This window comes from Vanellus vanellus, assembly GCF_965231255.1.
Source record: "Vanellus vanellus genome assembly, chromosome: 4".
Lineage (NCBI taxonomy): Eukaryota > Metazoa > Chordata > Aves > Charadriiformes > Charadriidae > Vanellus > Vanellus vanellus.
This window is the reverse complement of record NC_138909.1, coordinates 45585447-45605118: the sequence shown is the minus strand read 5'-3', so window position 1 is coordinate 45605118 and position 19672 is coordinate 45585447. Positions and strand designations below refer to the sequence as shown.

General features: G+C 47.7%; 1 protein-coding gene across 1 annotated transcript in view; it reads right to left on the bottom strand.

The window, feature by feature from the left end:
* GFRA4 (GDNF family receptor alpha 4) overlaps positions 1 to 6495 on the bottom strand; it is a gene marked incomplete at both ends in the record, with an annotated part of 72556 nt that extends 66061 nt beyond the window's left edge. The window contains one exon of the mRNA XM_082482125.1: positions 6456 to 6495. Within this exon, the coding sequence (XP_082338251.1) occupies positions 6456 to 6495 (40 nt within the window). The remainder of the gene's footprint in view (positions 1 to 6455) is intronic.
* Positions 6496 to 19672: the final 13177 nt, after the last annotated feature.

The following is a 19672-nucleotide window of genomic DNA, read 5'->3' as shown; positions in this document are numbered from 1 at the left end:
CAGATTGCAGGTAACCAAGTCAGCTGTATAATATCTGAGAGATATTGCCACGAAGGCTGTCATGTGGAGATGCATTTTTCTTCACGCGCACAGAAGTTAAAATCTCAGAAGAAATACCTAGCCTGTTATTAAGACCTGTTTATCCAAAGTCGCAGAGACAGGTAGCTCTGTGAAGCTATGAGTTTCCTCCCAGCTTTTCTCTCTGGGGCAAGTCTGAAGAAGGGGCCAGGTTGGGTGCAAGCCAAATCATTGCCTCTACAGCCAACACTTTGGGAGCCAGTCTGGAGGTCCTGGACACCAGTTAGGGGCGATGCAGATGAGCAATGGACAGAAAGAAAAGGCAAGTTATAATCATAGCAGAGCTGATACTTATGGAGGGTCCAATACGGGCAGCAGGAGGAAAAAAAAAAAATAGAGCGAAGCGTTCAATAAAGGCTGCCACAGTAAAAGAAGATGAATTGAGAAATTCAAAACCCTTTACGATTGATTTGACTGTTTATATAAAACTCTCACGGACAAGACCACATGAACCCTGTACGAGTGGTGGCCCAGACACCAGGTTTACTCCAAAAAATTCACAGCCATCATCCAAGTGAAGGCTCGTTTCCCATGAGGAAAGCTGCCCTGTGTTCCCTTTGCTCTGATTAATCAAGGATGATGGGATTTCCCAGGTGGCTGCTGCAGAGGCATCAGCCAGCCTCGTTTGATGCAAAGCTTGAAGCAAAACCTGATTATTTTGCAGAGATTGCGTGCAATTTGCCCTCTCTGAAGGCACCCTGGAGCTCTCCCAAGACCTGTCCTGAGCATTTGCTGGGTCCAGTTCAGCTCCGAGCCTCCAGAGACCTCAAATCATACAGACAGGGACTCCCAAACACACTCCCATTGCTGCCTATCTGAAAAGCTGAGCACTTCCCGCAGGCACCTCCGATCCTGGTGGGTTTTGCAGCTGTTAGTGGCTAAAATCCCTCAAGGGGGGAGAGATCTGAAATACTGGTGTGCAATGCCTCCTGCAAGGCCATCTGCAGCATGGACCACTTACCGTTAAAGACCTGCAGCTTAGGCACAAACTTTAATGCTGAGTCTTGACTCAAATTATGTGTACAAGTAACAGGAAGAGAGGAGGAACGCAAAACCCATCAGTTTCTCAGGTCTTAACTCGCAGCCCTTTAGCATCTGGACCTGTTTAAAATCTCATCCCAAATTTGACTGCCACCCCCTTGGGGGCAAAGCATAGATGGCTTAGCTTGGCAATGTATGAAAGATGAGCAATTTGATCCTGCATTTGGAAGAAGCACCAGAAAACCTGTCCCATTCCTTTTTCCTCAGTAAACTAGACCCATGAACTTGAAACCATCTGCCTGCACTTGTGTGTCAAAATGATCCCCCCCAACCCATATGTCAGCAGTAGCCATGGGGAGCACTGCTAATAACTCTGTCAAAGCACTCAGCAAGAGCAGGTATCGCAGACAGGATTTTCCAGTTGGATCCAATAAATCAAAACCACAGGACAACCATTTTTACTGCATCTTTCATGCAAACTTCTTCCCAGATGGCTTTGGACAGAAAGAGAAACATGTGCACTGAGGAGCTGACTGTGGACTAAGAAGAGGGATTCACATGAAGGGAAGTGAAAAGGGATGAGACTCAAGAGCGACAAGATATGGCCAAGGCAGTTTTGAGCTGGGGAATATATATGTAGTCCGACGGGATACAGGGAAACACTTTTTCCTCATGAGGACAGTCAAGCAGTGGGTCAGGGGGCCAGAGAGGGTTCTCTGGGGGTCATTGATTCCTTCAAGGCACCTCCTGCGGGCAGCGAAATCCCAGTCAGGGATGGACCAGAGAGTGCATGAGATGACCAGGCTCTGAGAACTGCCATTCCCAGCTGCAGGGAAAGATCTGTCACTGCTGAGTGACTGAAGGACTCCCACGGCATATCTGCAGCTGGGGTAGGGTTTCTTGCCAGCTCAGCTCCAGTAAGATGCAGGGAGATGCTTGGAACTATTCATGAAGATAACAACCTTTCTTGACACCTATCAAACACACTGCAGCTCAGCAGCAGCCAGCTGAGGCATCACTTGTTATTAGACCCAAATTCTGGAGGAGCCACAGGTGATTTAAATGTGATGTGACCTTAGAAGATACCTATCCTCCCTGCACACTCAGTTTTCTTCCCTGTGGCAGTCCCAGGATCTCTTTACCCAGGAAAAGTGGTGGCTTCACCATCTGAAAACCCTTCCTGCTCTCCATAAAACAGTCCTGGGTCCTTGCCCTTCATGACCTTAACAACCACAACCCCCTCCTGGACACACTCCCCCGCCAAGTCACACCAAACTTGGTTTTCCTCCTTTTCCATCTCCAGGATCCATCCATGGCTCCACTTCCCATCCACCTCTTCAAAGTCATCCTCTCAACCATGATTTTCCACTCCTCTTTCACCAGTCCAGCCCCAACATGCCTATATTTGAACTTTTAAAGCTGTGATGGCCAAAAGAGATGAAGGCAGTCCACATGAGGTGGTGGAAATGTCTTCCCAGCCCTACTTCCCCCCCCCCCCCCCCATCACACATCTCCCACCATCAGTCCATGCAGGCTTGAAGTTCACTGCCAGGAGGTGTTACAAGAGGGCATTTTGACAGATGCATTTGAAACAAGGGAGCTGTACTGAACTGAAGATTGACAGGAACAAGCTTTTCATAGTTTTGAGTTTTGTTCCTTTTTATTTTTTTTCAGTGAAATGTGTCCTTCTAAAAAAATTGTTCTAGCAGGAGAACTTCCTTTGAATTTGTCCTCTTCCACTTTTGGGTTGAGAAGAAAGAGCTTTTTTTTTTTTTTTTAAAGGAAGCAAACAGAATATAAAGTTCACTGGAATGAAAAAGAAATCATGGATATCTTGGTAGCAGAGTATTTCTGTTGAAAGGTGGCAAACATTAGCAACATTAAAAGTCATGTTAAAAAATGACCAAGTGGAAAGTTATAAAAATGAACAAGTCTTGTGTGAAAAAGATGAAGGTAATTTAAGGCACAATAGAAATCATCTGTGAAAATTGCCAGGAGAGCAGAGAAGACGTTTCTTTCTCCAAAAGCAAAATAAAACACTATTCACAGTAATTCATACTAATTATTAGGCTTAACTAGTACTAATTTTTACCCAGCAGTAATTACTATTTAAGGCTCCAGAGCCCTGAAAAAAATATTTTCTGGGTGTGGCGAGATTCTTGCAGAGGAATTTGCACAGTGTTTGGGGACAGCCTGTTGAGGGAGAAGTTTTATTTCTTCTCTGCACCAATACAGAGAGACATAAATATCACATTCTTATTGATGCAAATAACGGATTGCTCCTGTCAGAACTGACAAAGGCACTAATTTAAGGAACGTTTCCCTCTCTCATACACACAGACGCATTTTTCAAGAGATTTTTGCTCTCCCCCTGGGATCTGAGTTCCCAAACCAGGTGAAAATCTGCCAGACGATCTCTTGTGTTTGATTGCATCTGTGAAGAGCCTGTGGGAAACATATGCCAGAAATTATGCTAATGACCAAGCGCAGTAAAACTTGCCAGGTAAACGTGGCAGTTGTCAGCAGAAGACAGCCCAGATGCCATTTCAGGATCTTGCCCTCCATCTCAACGGTCCAGAAATGATTCTTGGTCCCACGGGGACTTTGCAGCACACTACTGCTTTCAACTCTAGCCCAGATTTTCATTCTTATTCTTTAATTACTATTTTGTTAGTGCAGGGACCAATGTGTCCTCTGAAAGATGCACAAGGGATGGGCAATACTTTGGGGGCTGGTTACATGTGTAACCCAGTGTTCTTGTAAAATTAATTGTATTATTTATATTTAATTATATCAGTGTTTTCTAGAGCATTGATTTTCCATAAAGTCTTCCTGAATGCCTCACCACTGTCCTGTGAGCAGGATTTCTAGCCAATGCCACAGGTGCAAGCAAATGTAAGGGGATGCTGAGGCAGCAATGAACTTCCACAAAGCCATGTCCCTGTCCCCAGCTCTGTGCTCCTGTTCTGTCCTTGCCTCTGGCACTGGTATTCATGTGGCTGCTGGTGAGACAGATCAGGGAGCTGATCTGGCTGAAAAGTGGGTGAGAGGAAAAAAAAAAATTGTATTCAACTATATCCGTTGCCTGGATTAGTTCACCCTGTGTGTCTGTGCCACCAGGGAGCTGGGTATGAAGTGACAGCAGGAACTCTCCATCCAGGCTGGATGATGGTGATGCTGCATGGTCCCACCTTGGAGAGACGTAATTTCTGCAAGCCTTGACTAGTCTGCCCAGGATCATATCCCAAAAATGGCAGGGGACATATACACACACAAAAATCAAGGTGGTCACACTGCAGCCCACATGGTTTGCAGCCAGCATGGGTGAAGCTGGGAATTGCCATCTTTGTAGTTGCAGAGGCTGCTGTCTCCAGCCCGGCACCCTGGCACCCCCAATCCCTGCAGGGGATCTCCCCAGGCACATCTAAATGAGGAGCCCTCATCCATCCACAACACAAACATCTAGAGAATATCTAGAGATCAATCTGAGGGTATTGGATGGCATCTGCTGGGGTGGTGATGAGCCTGCAGGGGTAAAATGCCAGTTCGGAGATGAAAAGGTCTTTCTGGAGACCCCAAGAACAGAAGGCCAGAAGGTGAATAGAATACTAGCTGATGGCTTTGCTCTGGCTTGGACTGGAGGCGATGAGTGTACTCTTAACACCTGCCTGCTATTCCCAATTGCATTGCTGACAATGGAGAGCTGGCCATTTGCTCTTTTCTTTAAGTCCACTTTCTCTAGAGAAAATCAATCAGTCCACCAGTCAGTCAATCAGGCAGTCAATCAGTGAGTCAGTCAATCTGAACCACTTGGAAAATGGATCCTGCAGTGACCTGGACTCCCACCCAGAGGCTTTGTGAGCCTTGCAGGAAAAATCTCCAGCTCCTAGGGAGGCTGAGACCTTCCCCAGCCCAGGACACAGCTCCAGCCCCTGCGGGGCAGCAGCCGTCCCAACCCCCGGCATGTCCAGGTCCTGGTGCTCCTCCAAAACCCTGGAGCAAAGCACACCCTGCCTGGAGACGGCCCCTCTTGGGGGGTCGAAATCCTTCCCCCCTCCCCGCCCCCCGCCTTTGGGACTTGCAAGAGTTGCTGCTGCTGACATCTAGTGACAGGCAGAGCCGGCAAGAGGAGTTACCTGGAGCTCTGACAAAGCCTTCCCCACGGAGGGGAAAACCTACCCGGGGTCTTCCCCAGGAGGTGGGCTCACAGCAGGGATGCTCGGGGTGGGGAAGAGGCAGTGCTGGGCCGTGCCGGGTTGCCGGGATGCCCCAATCCCTTCGATACACCCCAAGACCCTTTTCCTCCCTCAGTAGCTACACGAAGAGGACCGGCGCATCCTACCCCTGCCTCCCCACAACCTTCCCTGAGTTATTTAAGCACAGACTCATTCCTGGGTTTGCTATCTCAAAGAAAAACAGGGAGGGTAAAAAAAAAAAACAACACCCTAAGGGGAGCTCTCGGGGTTGCAGCCAGGCAAAGGCCGGCAGCGAGGCGGCTCCCAGCCGTGGTTGCCCGCTGCCGGGGGCTGCCAGCCCCCGGGGCTGCAGCCCCTTCACGCACGGCTCTTCCCAGGGAGGCGTGGAGCCCTGGGCACTGCACGCAGGAGAACCGTCCGCTCCGAGCTGGGGAGAAGCGGGATGCGAGCGGGATGCTCAAAACACGGGTGCTGCGGACCACATCCCCGCGGATACTCGCGGCATCCCACGGGGGACAGCATCTCCCAGCCACGACAGGGGAGGAGGGCTGCCTTGAGAGCTCAAATAGGCATGGGGGAGACATCTGGGGTCCCTAGACCCCCGCTCCCAGTGCAAACAAAAAGCCCTGAGGATAGCCCAGTTTGGGGGGGGGGGGGGGGGGGGGGGGAGGGGGGCGCGAGGAAATCTGCAGACGGAACCCCTGAGTGCACACACAGACAGAGATGCTCGTGTCACGCCGGCGCTCAAGACACGGTGCACGGTGCTGCACAGCACAGCGGCGGAGATAGGGCTGCCAGCCCAACTCCCACCGGTCCCGAAACCCCGACATTTTCCAGCTTCACCATCACCGTGGGGCTGCCCGGTGCCGCGCAAAACCTGCCTGCCGCCCCCCATCACGTCTCTCCAAGCTCCTCTTCCCCACCAAGAAGTGCCTTAATCCCCTGGATAAATTTAGCCATTTCCGCGGCAAACAGGACTATCCGGAGTGACAGTAGGAAAGACCCGAGCGGTTGGGTCCAGCGCAAACGAGATAACAGAAAGCTGGGTGATGCCACCCCAGGGCTTGCCACTGCTCCCGGCGTGCTGGGGAGGGGGACACCTCCCGTGCCCGGGGGTGGCCGAAAAGCCCCCGCAATCAAACCCCAGCAGAAAGTTAATGTTCCCCCTGCTCCCTTTCCCCGTGCCACCGGGCTACTCACCCAGGAGGATCAGCGTGCAGAAGTAGAGGATGCCCCTCATCCTACCGCTCGGCACGGCTCGGATCACACCGACTCGACTCGGCACGGCACGGCTCGGACCGACCGGCCCGGCACGGCTCGGCACGGCCGGCGCAGGCGGTGCCGGAGGATGCGCGGAGGCTGGGCAGGGCGGGAGGCGTCCCCGCCGCCCCGGCCCGGCCCTCCCGGGGTGACCGCTCACACCGCTGCCGCCACAGCCCCGCTCCGGCCCCGGGTCATGCCCGCAGCCGGGCCGGGCAGCGCGGGCTCCCGCCGGCCGCTCTTCGCCGCATCCCTCCGGGGCAGCTGCGGGGAGGGCGCTTCCTCGCTTTTTAATTTATTTTTAATTTCCCCCTCTTTTTTTTTTTTTTTTTCTCTCTTTCCCCCCTCCCCTTTCAGCAGCAAACTTCTGTCCGCGGGGCGCAGGCTCCGCCGTGCCCCAGCGGCCGGGCAGCCCTCGCCGCCTTCCCCCGGCTGCCGCCGCCACCGCCCCCGCCTCTTCGCGGGAGGGGCTTGGCGGCCCGGCCCCGCTCCTCCCCGCCTCCCCGGCCCCGGATCCCTGTCCCCGGGGTGTGTTTGTGTGTGTGTGTGTGTGTGTGTGTGTTCGCCCCCCCCCCCCCCCCCCCCCTCCCCCGGAGCAGGTCGTGGACCCGTGTCTTGGGGGAACACCAAGCGCCCCGGGGTATGGCCAGTTTCAACCCCTCCATCCCCAGGATGTCTTCTCTCTCCCCCGCTGCCCTCCTGGAGGGTCCCAGCATCCCCCACACCCCCAAATCCTCATCTCTTTGCAGCCTCAGACAGTGTGCTCGCTTAGGATGACAGCACCAGCGGAAGCCCCTTGGAACCCATGTCCTGGTCTTGACTGTTTGCTAGCAGACACACAGCCCTGAAGTCGTGGGCCACATCCTACCACCCCTCCCAGCCATGGTATCTTCCATTAATTCCCCGCAACACCCCCTTCCCACCCCTCCAAATCTCCTCCAAACCCCACCTCTGTAAATTCAGGCTATGTGATTCCATAACCTTCCATCCAGGTCCTCACATCTCCTTCCCCCTGGCACACTGAACCCATCCAGCCCCTGAAAGAGGTCTCTCGTCATCATCCCCTGGTGCTTTTCCCATCCCCTGGCCTCCTACACCTTTAATCCCCATGTCCCAATTGGTGACCTGTCTTTGGTAATCCAAGCAGCAGAGCCTGGCTCCTACAGCCACCTCTTAAACTTTACGATGATGGGTGAGCATCGTTTTCCACTACATCCATTTCATGCATGGAGCAGCTGAGACACAAAATGTGAAGTGGTATCGTCAGGTTCCCCCAGTAATTAACTGGCTGACAGAGTAAGAATCCTCATTTCCAAGTCAGTACCCTGTAAATACAGCCACCTCTGTTCTTCCTCTTAAAGTAGGTTTCCCTTCCCTTCCCTTCCCTTCCCTTCCCTTCCCTTCCCTTCCCTTCCCTTCCCTTCCCTTCCCTTCCCTTCCCTTCCCTTCCCTTCCCTTCCCTTCCCTTCCCTTCCCTTCCCTTCCCTTCCCTTCCCTTCCCTTCCCTTCCCTTCCCTTCCCTTCCCTTCCCTTCCCTTCCCTTCCCTTCCCTTCCCTTCCCTTCCCTTCCCAGCACAGAGGCTCCTCTGACGATTCGGAGAAGCACGGGGGCACTTTTTCCACACTGAAAGCTCAAGCAGTACTTTTGAATATTTGCAGCGAGAGTTTTCTTGGCTGCTGGGTCAGGTATTTTAGCTAAACAGGTACTTAAACGCTCTGAGAACGTTTTTTTTGTTGTTGGTTTTTTTTTTTGTTTTTTGTTTTTTTTTTGCTGGAGCTGTTCAGGGTTCTTAACTTGCATTTCCTCGTGGCATCACCTCATTAATCCTCCAGCAAGTCCTCCTAGAAAACCAGAGGAATTACACATCTTTATTTTTCATGAGCAAAACAGAAAAGGGAAATTATTCATACAGAAAATACTTCTTTTTCTTTTTTCTTTTCTTTTTTTTTCCCCTCTTGGCAAATCAAAAGGAAAGTGTGATCCCTGGCCTTCCTCTTCTTTTGAAAGTTTCTACTGTGTTCCACTCTGGAGCTGTTCATTTAGCAAGTTTTTTAGTCCCCTGTCAGAATTGGAAAGTTGTAAATAAATGAATGTCTTTAATAACTCTGTTTCACATCCAAAATGAGAATTTCCTGAGCTACTCAGTGGGAAAAAGAAAGTGTTAATACAATCTCATTTGGAGTAAAAAAGCATTACTCTTGAGCTGGATTTTTTTTTGCTTCTTAAAGAAAAGTATGTTATGTTTAAGCAAATTTCAAAATGAAATTGCAATGAGATGCAATTGAAACATCGAGCTGGGAAACTAGGGAAATGATTGGATTTTTCTGCTTATTATTATTTTTAATTATTTTGCAGATTCTTTTTTAGTGTCCTATATTTGAAGTAGGTGTTTGCCCAGGAAAAATAATATCACTGGAACATATGCGAGTTTTTGTGGGTTTTTTAACAAATGAAAAAATATTTTCCTTGGAAAACGTCTGCCCTCCCCTCAGGAATAAGATAATCCGATGTCCTTGGGCCAAAGGAGGTAACCTGAGTCCCATCACCCTGTGCATTAAAGAAGGGATGGGTTTGGCTTGGTGTCCCACCTCACACAAGGGCGCTGAGAGCAGGAACATGGGGACATACTTTCCCTGGCGCCGTGTCTTGTCCCTTTGCTGAGGTCTGAGCTGCAGGAAAACCTTCCTTTGGGTCAAATGAGGGAAGCTACAGCAACCTCCTCCGTCAGCACAGCTGGAGCTGGAGGAGGCAACGCAAAGGCAGCCGCCTTCTCCCCTCTTGGAGTAAGGACAGGATACAGCCTCCCCTTCTAGGTGAGGGGAAGCTGTCAAGGAATCAGTGCTATGAAAACAACATTTCTTCCTAAATCTGAAGGAAAAAAAAATAGCAGGGTGTTTCAGGGACACAGAGAGTCCAAGCACAGACAACCCCCACCGTTCATCCCAACAGGGAGGCATTTCCTGCATTTTCTGTAATTACTTGCATGTGGGGGAGGGGGAACCCATACACTGGGAAAAGCCACCCAGAAGAGACATGCTGCAAATACTGTGAAGAGAGAGGGATCATTGTTCCTTGCTGCCCTACTTATCAGATCTGGGCTTTACTCTAATCACTGGGTGGATGCTGAAATGAATAGAGTTAAGTGAAAAACACTCCTTCCATGCACATACACACCCCCTTCCTAAAATTACATGCTACCTTTCCTTACCAATGAATCGAGGTATTGATCAGTCAGGTGTAAAAAAAATCCCATTGTTACTTATGTTAGACCTCTCCCAAAAAGCTGCTCCCCAGAGCTCTGGACAACAGATTTAGCAAAGGAAGAATTGTTTGGGTAGGTCCTTGGAGAAATCACTGGGCAGGGAAGGCACATAAAATATGTTGATTGAAAGAAATGCACTTGTGAGAGGGAAACCAGTTACAATGGAAACTGGAACAGAACTTTTGTTTGTCTTCCCCAAGTGTGATCACTCTGGAGGACCTTACCATGCACACTCATGTGACAATAGATGGTCCCTAATCCAAAAAAAAAGCCATGGAAAGCAAGAGAACTGTAGCCATCTCTTTTTATGAATGGTGAAGTGATAATTGAGAGATTAAGGGATTCAGGCAACTCAGGAAAGTTGCAAAACAGCCAGGACCATTCCACAGCATGCATGCATGCATCCATCCATCCCAGGACAGCACCTATGCACAAATGTTTCTTGTTTCAAAATGATTCTCAGGGAAACAGCAGCAGCCCCTTGGCCCATGAAACACAGAGGACAAGACAAGCCACTGCTGGCCAGGAGACATAGAGAGGTTTAGACTAAGAAAAAAAACTGCCTAGAAAAGTGTGGTGGGAAATGTGAGAATCTGTGGAACCAGCTGGGGTGGCAGAAAAAGCCAGGCAGACATGGGAAGGATGCGCCAGGCAGTATAAGGCAGCACAGAACCCCCCATGCATCAACTATCTTGATCTCCAAAATTGGAAAGACCAGAGTACTTCCTGCCTCAAATGTTTCTATACATGACTGTTTGGTACCATTTGAAAAATCTCAAAATTTGGGCTACAATAGCCCTCCCCCCCCCCCCCCCCCCAAAAAAAAAAGTAACACACTTTTAGGTCAGTTATGCAAACATTCTTGATGTAGTTTCAAAAAACCCAACCTGCTGCTGAGCTGACCTTGTTGATATGATTGATAGGCTTGCGTTATAATTGCTCAAAACTTCTTGAAACCCATCCAGCCTCACATCAGCTGTGTATAAACCCAATGACTGCAGAAACACATTCCTTCTTCACTTCGTCAATAATCTGAGTTTCCAAAATGGATCCTGTTTTGCCTCGTAGGGTAAAAACGTAGGGACCCTAAGCAAAAGTCTGTGTGCAAAGAGAAATATTTACCAAAGTCATCTGCAGAACGCTGCAGGAATACACTACCTGCTGTGCCAAGGATGTTCAGAAACAGGAGTAAAAAGGATAAGCTTTCTGTTCTTCACCAGAAATATTTGACAACTTAACCCAGGAAGAAAATCCAGTGGAGGTAAAGCCAGTTGGACAACCTTAGAGAAGGAGGAAAGAGTGATGGCTATCAAAGAGAAGTGAAGGCAGGCCAAACCTCGTTCTATATGAACAAAAACAAGGAGGTCACCAAAGGAGGTAGATCAGAGACAGGAGGGTTTTGCTGGAGGTATTAAAGCTCAGGCAGCGAGGAGGATAAACTCACCTGGCTCCTTGTCTTCTGTCACAGGAGGATGTTTGTAAGTTAGTTGGCACGGGATGCTCTGTGGTGGAATGACTACTGGACAGGTTCTCAGGTGACACCCCTTCCCTATGTACATACACCTGTAGGATCCTTATTTGATGCTCTTCAGGGGGACAACATGAAGCAGGAGTAGCAATTTTAAATGAAGTCAATAGCACAGTTGCCTGTAGGATTTTGATGCTGCTAAACCTTTTCTGAACAACTTCCTTCAAAAACTGTTTCCATCTGCAGTCAGGTGAGAGGTTGTTCTTACTCAATCTATACTATATAATCCAAGATGTGGATCAGCTTCTGTAGATGGAGTGACTTTATCCTGACTACATTGTCTCCTCAGCCTGGAGAAGACACAGGTGCAGGCAGAAAGGACAGAGATCTATTTAGGAAAGGCAGATGAAGATCACCTGTCCTCTGCCTCATTCCATACCAGAGTGAGGGCCAGGAAATTAAATGAGAAGGAAGCAGATCCAAAACTGAATGGAAAAAACTAGATCCTCGGGGTTTTATTGTCTTGACACAGGATCTTGTGACCGTTAAAAACTAACATGGTTCCAAAAAAATAAACTAGACAATCTCACAAAAGAGTGCTCCAAGCAAGGGTTAATACAGAGACCTCACCTGTGGCTCAGACACTCCCACAGCTGCAAGGTTGGAGGTTAGCGGAGTATTTTGAAAAGGTTTTGCCCCATTCTGCCCCCATTCTTATCCTCTTCCTTAGAGATCCATTACTGGCCACTGTCAGAAACAGATTAACCTTTTCCTGATCTGGAAAAACTGCTATAACATTCATCTTTGTCTACTGTGCTTGGGCACCAGCTTGCGTCATCTGCATCACCTCTTTAATCAGGTGTTGTAGCTGCTGGTTTTAAGAAGGAGAAGGCAGTAGGAGGGGTTTGGCTCTGTCTTATCAGTTCTTTGTGAGAGTTGTGAATTGGAAATTTGGCTGGGTTTTGCCAGTTTAAGAAGTATTTCCCTTGCTTCGCTCTGTTGCTTGCAGACATGTTGTTTTGGGACTCTGGCTGCTGAACTTCTGGGATAATGTCACACAGACCTATTAAATTGGGCTGGCAGGAGTGCAGGAGACATACTTGCTGCCATTTAGGATCAAATGAAAACAAAACAAAACGCCCCCAAATACCTGTGGCTGCTGTCAAACCTTTCTAGGAAGATCATTCCTCCAAGGACTCCACAGCGTGTCAGCACCTGTAGGGTGTTTAAGCTCATTGCCAAGCAGGTTTGACTTTCCAGGGAAATGCAAGGAACTTGGGACCCCTTGTACGTTTTGCAGACTCTGCTCCTATGGTGAGACCCTGGGAAGCCTGAACTCCCAGCCGGGTCAAGTGGGGGATCATACTACCTTGCAGAGTTACACCATCAATAAACACAACAAATCACACTCCTCGCCTTGCTGGAGTGCAGCCAACCTTTGGGTGGGCTACAGCAGGATTAATCTGCCATGGTTTGCAATTATTTTGAGGTAAACCAAGGGAGAGGGGAATCCGAGTGATGTAATGACCGTAATCTCTCTGTATTCTTCACATGTCCATTCATGGGATACATTGAAAATACAACACAGAAGATGGGCAGACATTATACAGTGAAATGAGGGAAGAGATTATGGCTGATATCCAGTTATATGCTTTGCCATAATGTAGATATGGAAAAAAATTAATATTTCACCTTTGCTTCCAGTTTAAATGAAGCATTGAAGAGGGTGGCAAAAGCAAAGTGGCTCATAGAAACGTGCTGAGAAATGAGAACTACAGGGAAGCTCTATCCCTACAAACACCGTATCAGAAGGACTGGCTGCTCTCCATCACCAGATCTCCAAGGACCAGCATGCACAGCTTCGGATCTGGAGGCAAGGATGTGAGAGAAAACTATCAAGTCAGGGTGCAGCCTCTGAGCTGGGGACCAGCAAAAACAGCGCTTACAGCTGAAAGACAGAGGTAATCCAAGAGACATCAGAGAAGCTCGTTGCTGCTCTAAGCTTTGCCGGGCTTTATAATATGGAGGGAAGGGAGCACTAAAGACATAGAGAATGGCTAAGACATCATAGCATGCAAACCTGGTATTTTCTTGGATAAAATATTTTTTTGTAGGAAAAAAATGGGCATGTGAAAAGTCTCCTTTCTTTGGGTTTTAAATGAAGAATTGATGCAGTGCCATGGGGTAACCTTGTTACTCCAGTGGGAGAAGACAAAGCTTGATGAGGGAGCCATGTCAAAAGTAAGGAAGTGGCTAACGGGGAAATGATATTGAACAGTGCTGGACTGGGGACCCCATCTATTAATGGAGTTTCTCCTGGGTCTGTCTTGCAATTGATTTGTTTAAGGTTTGCAATATCAATTTTGGCCCCCAAGGTGGAAATGAAATGCTAATGAAGTCTGTTGATGGAACAAAGCTGAGAAACTTCTGTGAAATGTAGGAGGAGCTGAATATTGCAGAGAAGGCCTCAAGAATGAGCAGAAACAGGGTGAAACAGTACAAAATGTAAAGTCACGAACCTGAAAGTAAAGTTTCTTTAAATGGGGCACTTAATAAGCCATTTCTCTGTTGGAAATCATTCCCAGCTTGAGCCATGGCAATATAAACTGGTAAGGGACACACACACATAGACTGAGGGGCAACATTTCTGGGTACCTCACTAAAGCCAGGCATTCAGCCCACGTGAAAATGCTGAAGGTACCACACCCAGGTGCAGAAGGTGACTTTAACAAGCTCACAAGTATCTCAAAAATCAAACTACCTGCTGATGGAGGCTTCATGCTCATCATATCATCACCTCCCTTGAAAAGTGTGGGGGAGGAAGGGAAAAATCCCTGGGTTAGAGACACCCAACCAAGTGCTGTCCCTGCCAGGATGTGACACATTGTCTGGTCCAGCTTCCAATCCCTGAGATAGAGCCACTTCTCCTAAATCCACTTAAGATGTGCAAAGAGCCCTGTCAATAGCAGCTCGCCAAGCTGTGCGCTGAACTGTGGCTTTCTCTGGGCTGCAGTAGCCTTGGTAACTCTGGGAAAAAAATAACCTAATTTTCTCTTTCATCCATAAGCCGAACCCTTTAATTTGCTTTCAAGTGAATTAAACATAAGCCTCCATTTTTCTAATTCCTTTGTCCTAATTTAAAAGTACTGACATTTATCAAAGGAGTTTTCTAGATTTCCCATTTTCAGCTCATTGTTTTAGTATTTTTTAAATAAACCAGAGATTGACATTTTTATTGCTGAAATGCTTTCCTTCCGTCCTCCATTTCTTAATAACATGGTGATATTGTGTCCATTTCTAAACTTTTTCTAATAACAAGGAGAGCAGCCTGTGTCCTGCTGCATAATCAAGCTGACCATGTTTTATAACTGAGCTATACTATCACTGACTTGTGTAATGCAAGAGGATCTTTGAAGGCAAACAACCTCATTCACATACCTTGAATGCCATCTTAGTCCCTTTAATGTTCAACACACTGAATGACCCATGGTTCACCCATGAAGTTATTAGAGGTAGCAGACACCAGGGAACAACCTCAATGCTATGAAAACAGCCATATGCCGTCACCATTTTTTTTGCATTTCCAGAAACAGCAGCTGCTTGAATAACTTGCATGCTGCAAAGTGGGTTTGGTGCCCTCGATCCAGTTACCCACCTTTTTTGAGAAAAGAATTTCTCTAGTGTTTGCACAATATTGCACACGTAGAGGCTGTCCTCTTGGAGTCGGCATGAGCATAAATGCAGCATAAAATACATCCTGGGGCAAAGAGTCTTCTTCCCCGTGGTTGGGCACCCTCTTGGAAAGTCTGTGCATTTGCTTTCCAAACTTGTTTTTCTTTTAGTAAATCATAGATCTGGTAGAATGGTCTCAAAGCTGATGGATGGCCCTTGGGGACCAAAGTCCTCTGTTTATCCACTGGCATGGAGGGTTGACAGTGGAAATATTTCCCACACAGCTTTGCTAACATGCCTCAGAGCTTTCTCAGAAGGGCAAGAGGACGAAGTTCACCCATCTCTAGATGACAGCTCTTCTCCAGACAGTGTTATTCTTCACTCCAGCACCAGGCTGGTTTTCAGTGGCAAATCTCCATTTCCCTCAGAATTTTGGGTTCTATTTTCTTTTGCTTTCTGACACCAATACCCATTCCACCATGTGTTAAGTTATCTAAGAGCATCTGATCTTCCATCAGTGTCAATCGAGTCTTGGCCTTTGGGGGAAAATGGTGGGAAGTTCTTAGCACGAGGCTTATCTCTCATGATTTGGTCCAGTCAAGGTCAAATTCTGAAGCCCATACCCTGATGACACTCCCATCTGTTTGGAGAGGTCCCTGTCTGTGCTGAGGACTAAAATGATCGCTACTATAATAAGGGCTATATAATAATGGATTTATACTTCCAACACATGGGGCAATAGGGATGTACTAAGCTCAGGAAGAGGACTGGATGCCAGCAGAAAGTGTGTTGTATGCAGGAAAGAATGAATTTGAAAGCAAGTTTAAGTTAAGATTTTCTCATACTTTGTGGTGGGGTTTGGGAGCATCTGTCATTAAAGCTTTTCCTTGGGACACAATGTTCTGGCTGGCCCAGCATGGGGCGTAACCTTATCCCCTTGCAGACACCATAGTTTCCCCATGGTGTCCAGTCTTGCACACAGTGCCTCCTGTTTTGGACAGAATGATAAATGGAGTTGGACCAGTCTGTGTAGGGTTGCATTAGTGTCAGAGGGCGGGTTATGACTGGAGGTAACAACAGCTGCCCAGAGCCAGAATCTCATACCATAAAGCAAAGTGGAAGAATAGGAATGAGAGCAAACATAAGCATTGAGATACCCATAATTTCCTAATTTCCACTGGCAGTATCTTGGGTTCAGTGCAGAGGAATGGGAGCACAGGACCTTTGATCACTGTAGCTCAGTTGCTACTGAGTCCACTTAAGACTCATGAACGGGAGTAGAGACCAGGGTGTGCATGGGCTTCTCTCTCCATAAAACATCCAATGTCTTGGTCTCTGATTGGTAAGTCTGGTGCTGAGACTGAGTGGAGACCTGCACTCCCCATTGTGTGGACCTACCCTAAAGCAACCAGAGAAAAAGGCTACACAGCTGCTGGCCTCTTGTTAGGCAGGGTAGTCAGTCCAGGGCTACTGCTGGCAAATATATATCCTCCCCATTTTGTGGCACAGGTTGTTTTTTTTCAGTTGTCTATTGCCAGCAGTTGAACTCTAAAAGAAAAAAAAGTATGCTGTTTTTCAATGGACTTCTGTCCCTCATTTGCTGATGGACATCTTCTGTGGAAATTATTTGCAAATAGAAAAAGTTTTCTTTATGGGGCTGGAAAATACCCTTTTAAAAGTAAAGTAAGATTTCGGTCTCTTCTGGTAGCAATTGGGAATACAGGATACTGGTGCCTTTGAAAATTGAGCCTCTTATTTAACTGTCTAAATACAGATTTAATTTTCCTGCTTTTGGCACCTGAGCTTGAAAATTTTCTTCTTACAGATGAAAACAGAACATTATAGAAATTGAGTCTGTGCCATTTTTTTTCTGCTTTGTGAGAGATAAAAAAATGAAGAGGATCATTTATCAGTATTTGCACCTCTTTTATTCTAACCACTCTGAACCAAAATCCCTCATGGATATCAGCTCTGGGCCATTCTGGATATACCAAAGAGGTTTCTTTTTTTTCCTAGAGCCAGAGTTAGTCGACCCATGGCAAGCAGGCAAGTGTTAGTTGAGCTGTTTCCCTCTGGGGTCTCAGTTGGGTTACACTGAGAAGGTAGCTTTCAGGTGGGAGAAAAAGGATCAGAGAAAGCACTCTAAATTCATGGGGAAGACATAAAACCTTAGCAGAATCCTGTTACAGCACAGGATGTTGTACAAAATAGTCTTTGGGAGGTCTGTGCTTCCATAAGACCTGCTTTCCAGCCCTCTTCAGGACTGGGGAGGTCATCTATTCAGCACAGCGCTGTCACCCTTCACAGTGACTGTGCTAGCAGCTGATGCACTCTCTATAGCACTGTCTGACACATTGACTCTCGCATCTCCAGCTGCAGCAGTCCACACATTACAACGCAGCAGCCAATTCAAGTCCAAGCCCTGCAAGTCATCCAGTGACATCTCATCGGAGGTGTGCAGCAGGTGTAGAGCAATAGATATGGTTTCTCTATACCATATCTTGTAAAACTCTTTCTGACATCTCATACGTTTGCTAGTAAAAATTCACTCATGCCTCAGGAGAAACCATGGGAGATGGTTGAGAAGGGATGGGAGATGTACTCCTGGCTGTAGCCTGGCCTTTGGACCCAGGACAAGACAATTTGTCGCTGCAGCCCCTCTGCCCCTATCCTTTTCCCAGATCAGATCAGCAGTTCTTTGAGGTAGTCTACCTATTTTTTCAATGATATGCCTAACAAGGCTTTGATCTCAGTGGTAGCCACTAGGCAGTTCTGGAATTTGATTAAGAAAGCAAGTGCAAAGTGGAAGCATGGGGTGATTCACATCTGCATCCCCTCGGCCTCTTGCCTTTCCTCCATCTCTTATGCGGGGTGCCTTCCCCAGGGTGCTGCACAGGGCATGGGGGTGCAGCTTTGAGGAGCAGAGGAGAGGTACCTCAGGGGCTAACACTGCAACTGCAGCTCCAGGGTGTCCATGTGGTGGATCATCTTTCGAGCCAAGCTGTTTGCTTGAGGGGTGAGTGAAGTGGAGGCGGCGGTGAGGAACAGGGATTTGTGTGTAACAGAAATTGGAGGAGGATGTCTTCGTCAGCTTCAATGATAATGGGGAAAACAGAGCGGCTGGGGCTGCCTCTGGTAAATGCGTTTCCGAGGAGTGATGGGCTGTCGTGTCAGTATGTTGTATTTGGTTTTTCTCCCAAAGGCTGATTTAATGAAGAAAAATTCAGCAGGGAAAAAGGAAATGCACACACAGAGGGAAATGCCTCTGCTGCTGGAGGGGCTGTGAGCACGGCAGGGAGGGAGGACAGGGTGGTCCTCAGAAGTGTTTCCACATTTCTGGTTAATTGGACAGGTCTGGGCAGGTGGACCTGCCAAAATCATTGATAAGCTGAGCTGTGGGGACCTCTGAGGTTCCTCCCACACAATCACCATCACCCCTCCAGCCAGGTGGCTCTTGGACCTCAGACCCCTCTTCACTACTTTTTATAGAAAGAATCAGCCTCAGTTTGACCCTTGGTACCCTGCAAAAAGCACTGGCATCGCTCCCCATGACCACCCAATGGAGCAGGCAAAAACAGCTCACACACATCAGAGACACTCAGACAGGGACAGTGAGAAGCAATAACATGTTGGTGTTTTCTGTAATTTTCTCATCTTTCTTTTTCCCATTGTTTTCTCCTGGAGGAGAGGAGTAGAGAGAGGAGCAAAGACAAAGGGAACAACAGAGCAAAAGTGCAAAAGAAAAAGAAAAGAAAGGAAAGGCATTTCCAAATCTGACCTTTCCGATTTTTCCATACATTTATCATAACTACCCTCCCTCACCCCCCAGTCCCACTGGCTGGTACATCTTCCACCCATGATTTCATGCCTTGAGGAGTTCCCTTCCATGCAGCAGCTCTGCCCTGCGTGTGCTGCCTGACAAAATCTCCCCTTTTGTCCCCAGAGCCGAACCTCCGGCTTCCCATACCCGGTGAATTCACTGTAATTGCCATAATCTGCTGCCTATTAAATCTGATAGCTCTGTTATCACTGTTAATAACAACTAATTAGTGAGGCTGTCACAGGGAGTGGTTCTGTAAGGGAAGGTATTTGTCCTTAACTTCACATAAAGGATCTGTATTAAATCAGAAGGCGGCACATGACTCCAAGGGCATTGGCATTCGGTAACTTTTAGTCCCTAGCAGTGAAATAGAAATGCTCTGCCGACTTGTCCCCAAGGAGCCAGCCCTGAACATTTGCCAAAACAAAACAAAAAAAAACACCGGTAAGGAGTTACCAAAACTCCTGAACAGCAGGGAAAAAAAAAAAAAAAAGAACGGAAAAGGGGGAGCAAACTGCAAAAACACCAGCAGAGCAGGAAAACGGGAGCTGGAATGGAGAAAGCAGCAGGGTGCAGGTAGCTCTGGGGAGATGCGGGGCAGGCAGGGGAGGCTGTGAACTGAAGGTGGAATAAAAGGAGAAAGGACTATCTGTTCTTGACATCATTGGAAGTATCAGACCTCTCCATACCTCAAAAGATTTGTTGAAAGCTGACGAAGGTTTCCACTGAAGAGTGAAGGATGTCTTCAGTTTTGATGATGAAACGTGAGCACTTTTCCCACAGTCATTTTTTTCCCGGTGAAAACCTACTCAGTAAAAGGAAAAAAATAACCTGCATTTGTCATTCCTAATTCTCTGATTTCCTACATGACCCAAAACCTCCATAAACCAGAACTTAAATAGCTGCTTTGTCAGGAGAGGGAAGGCATTGGAAA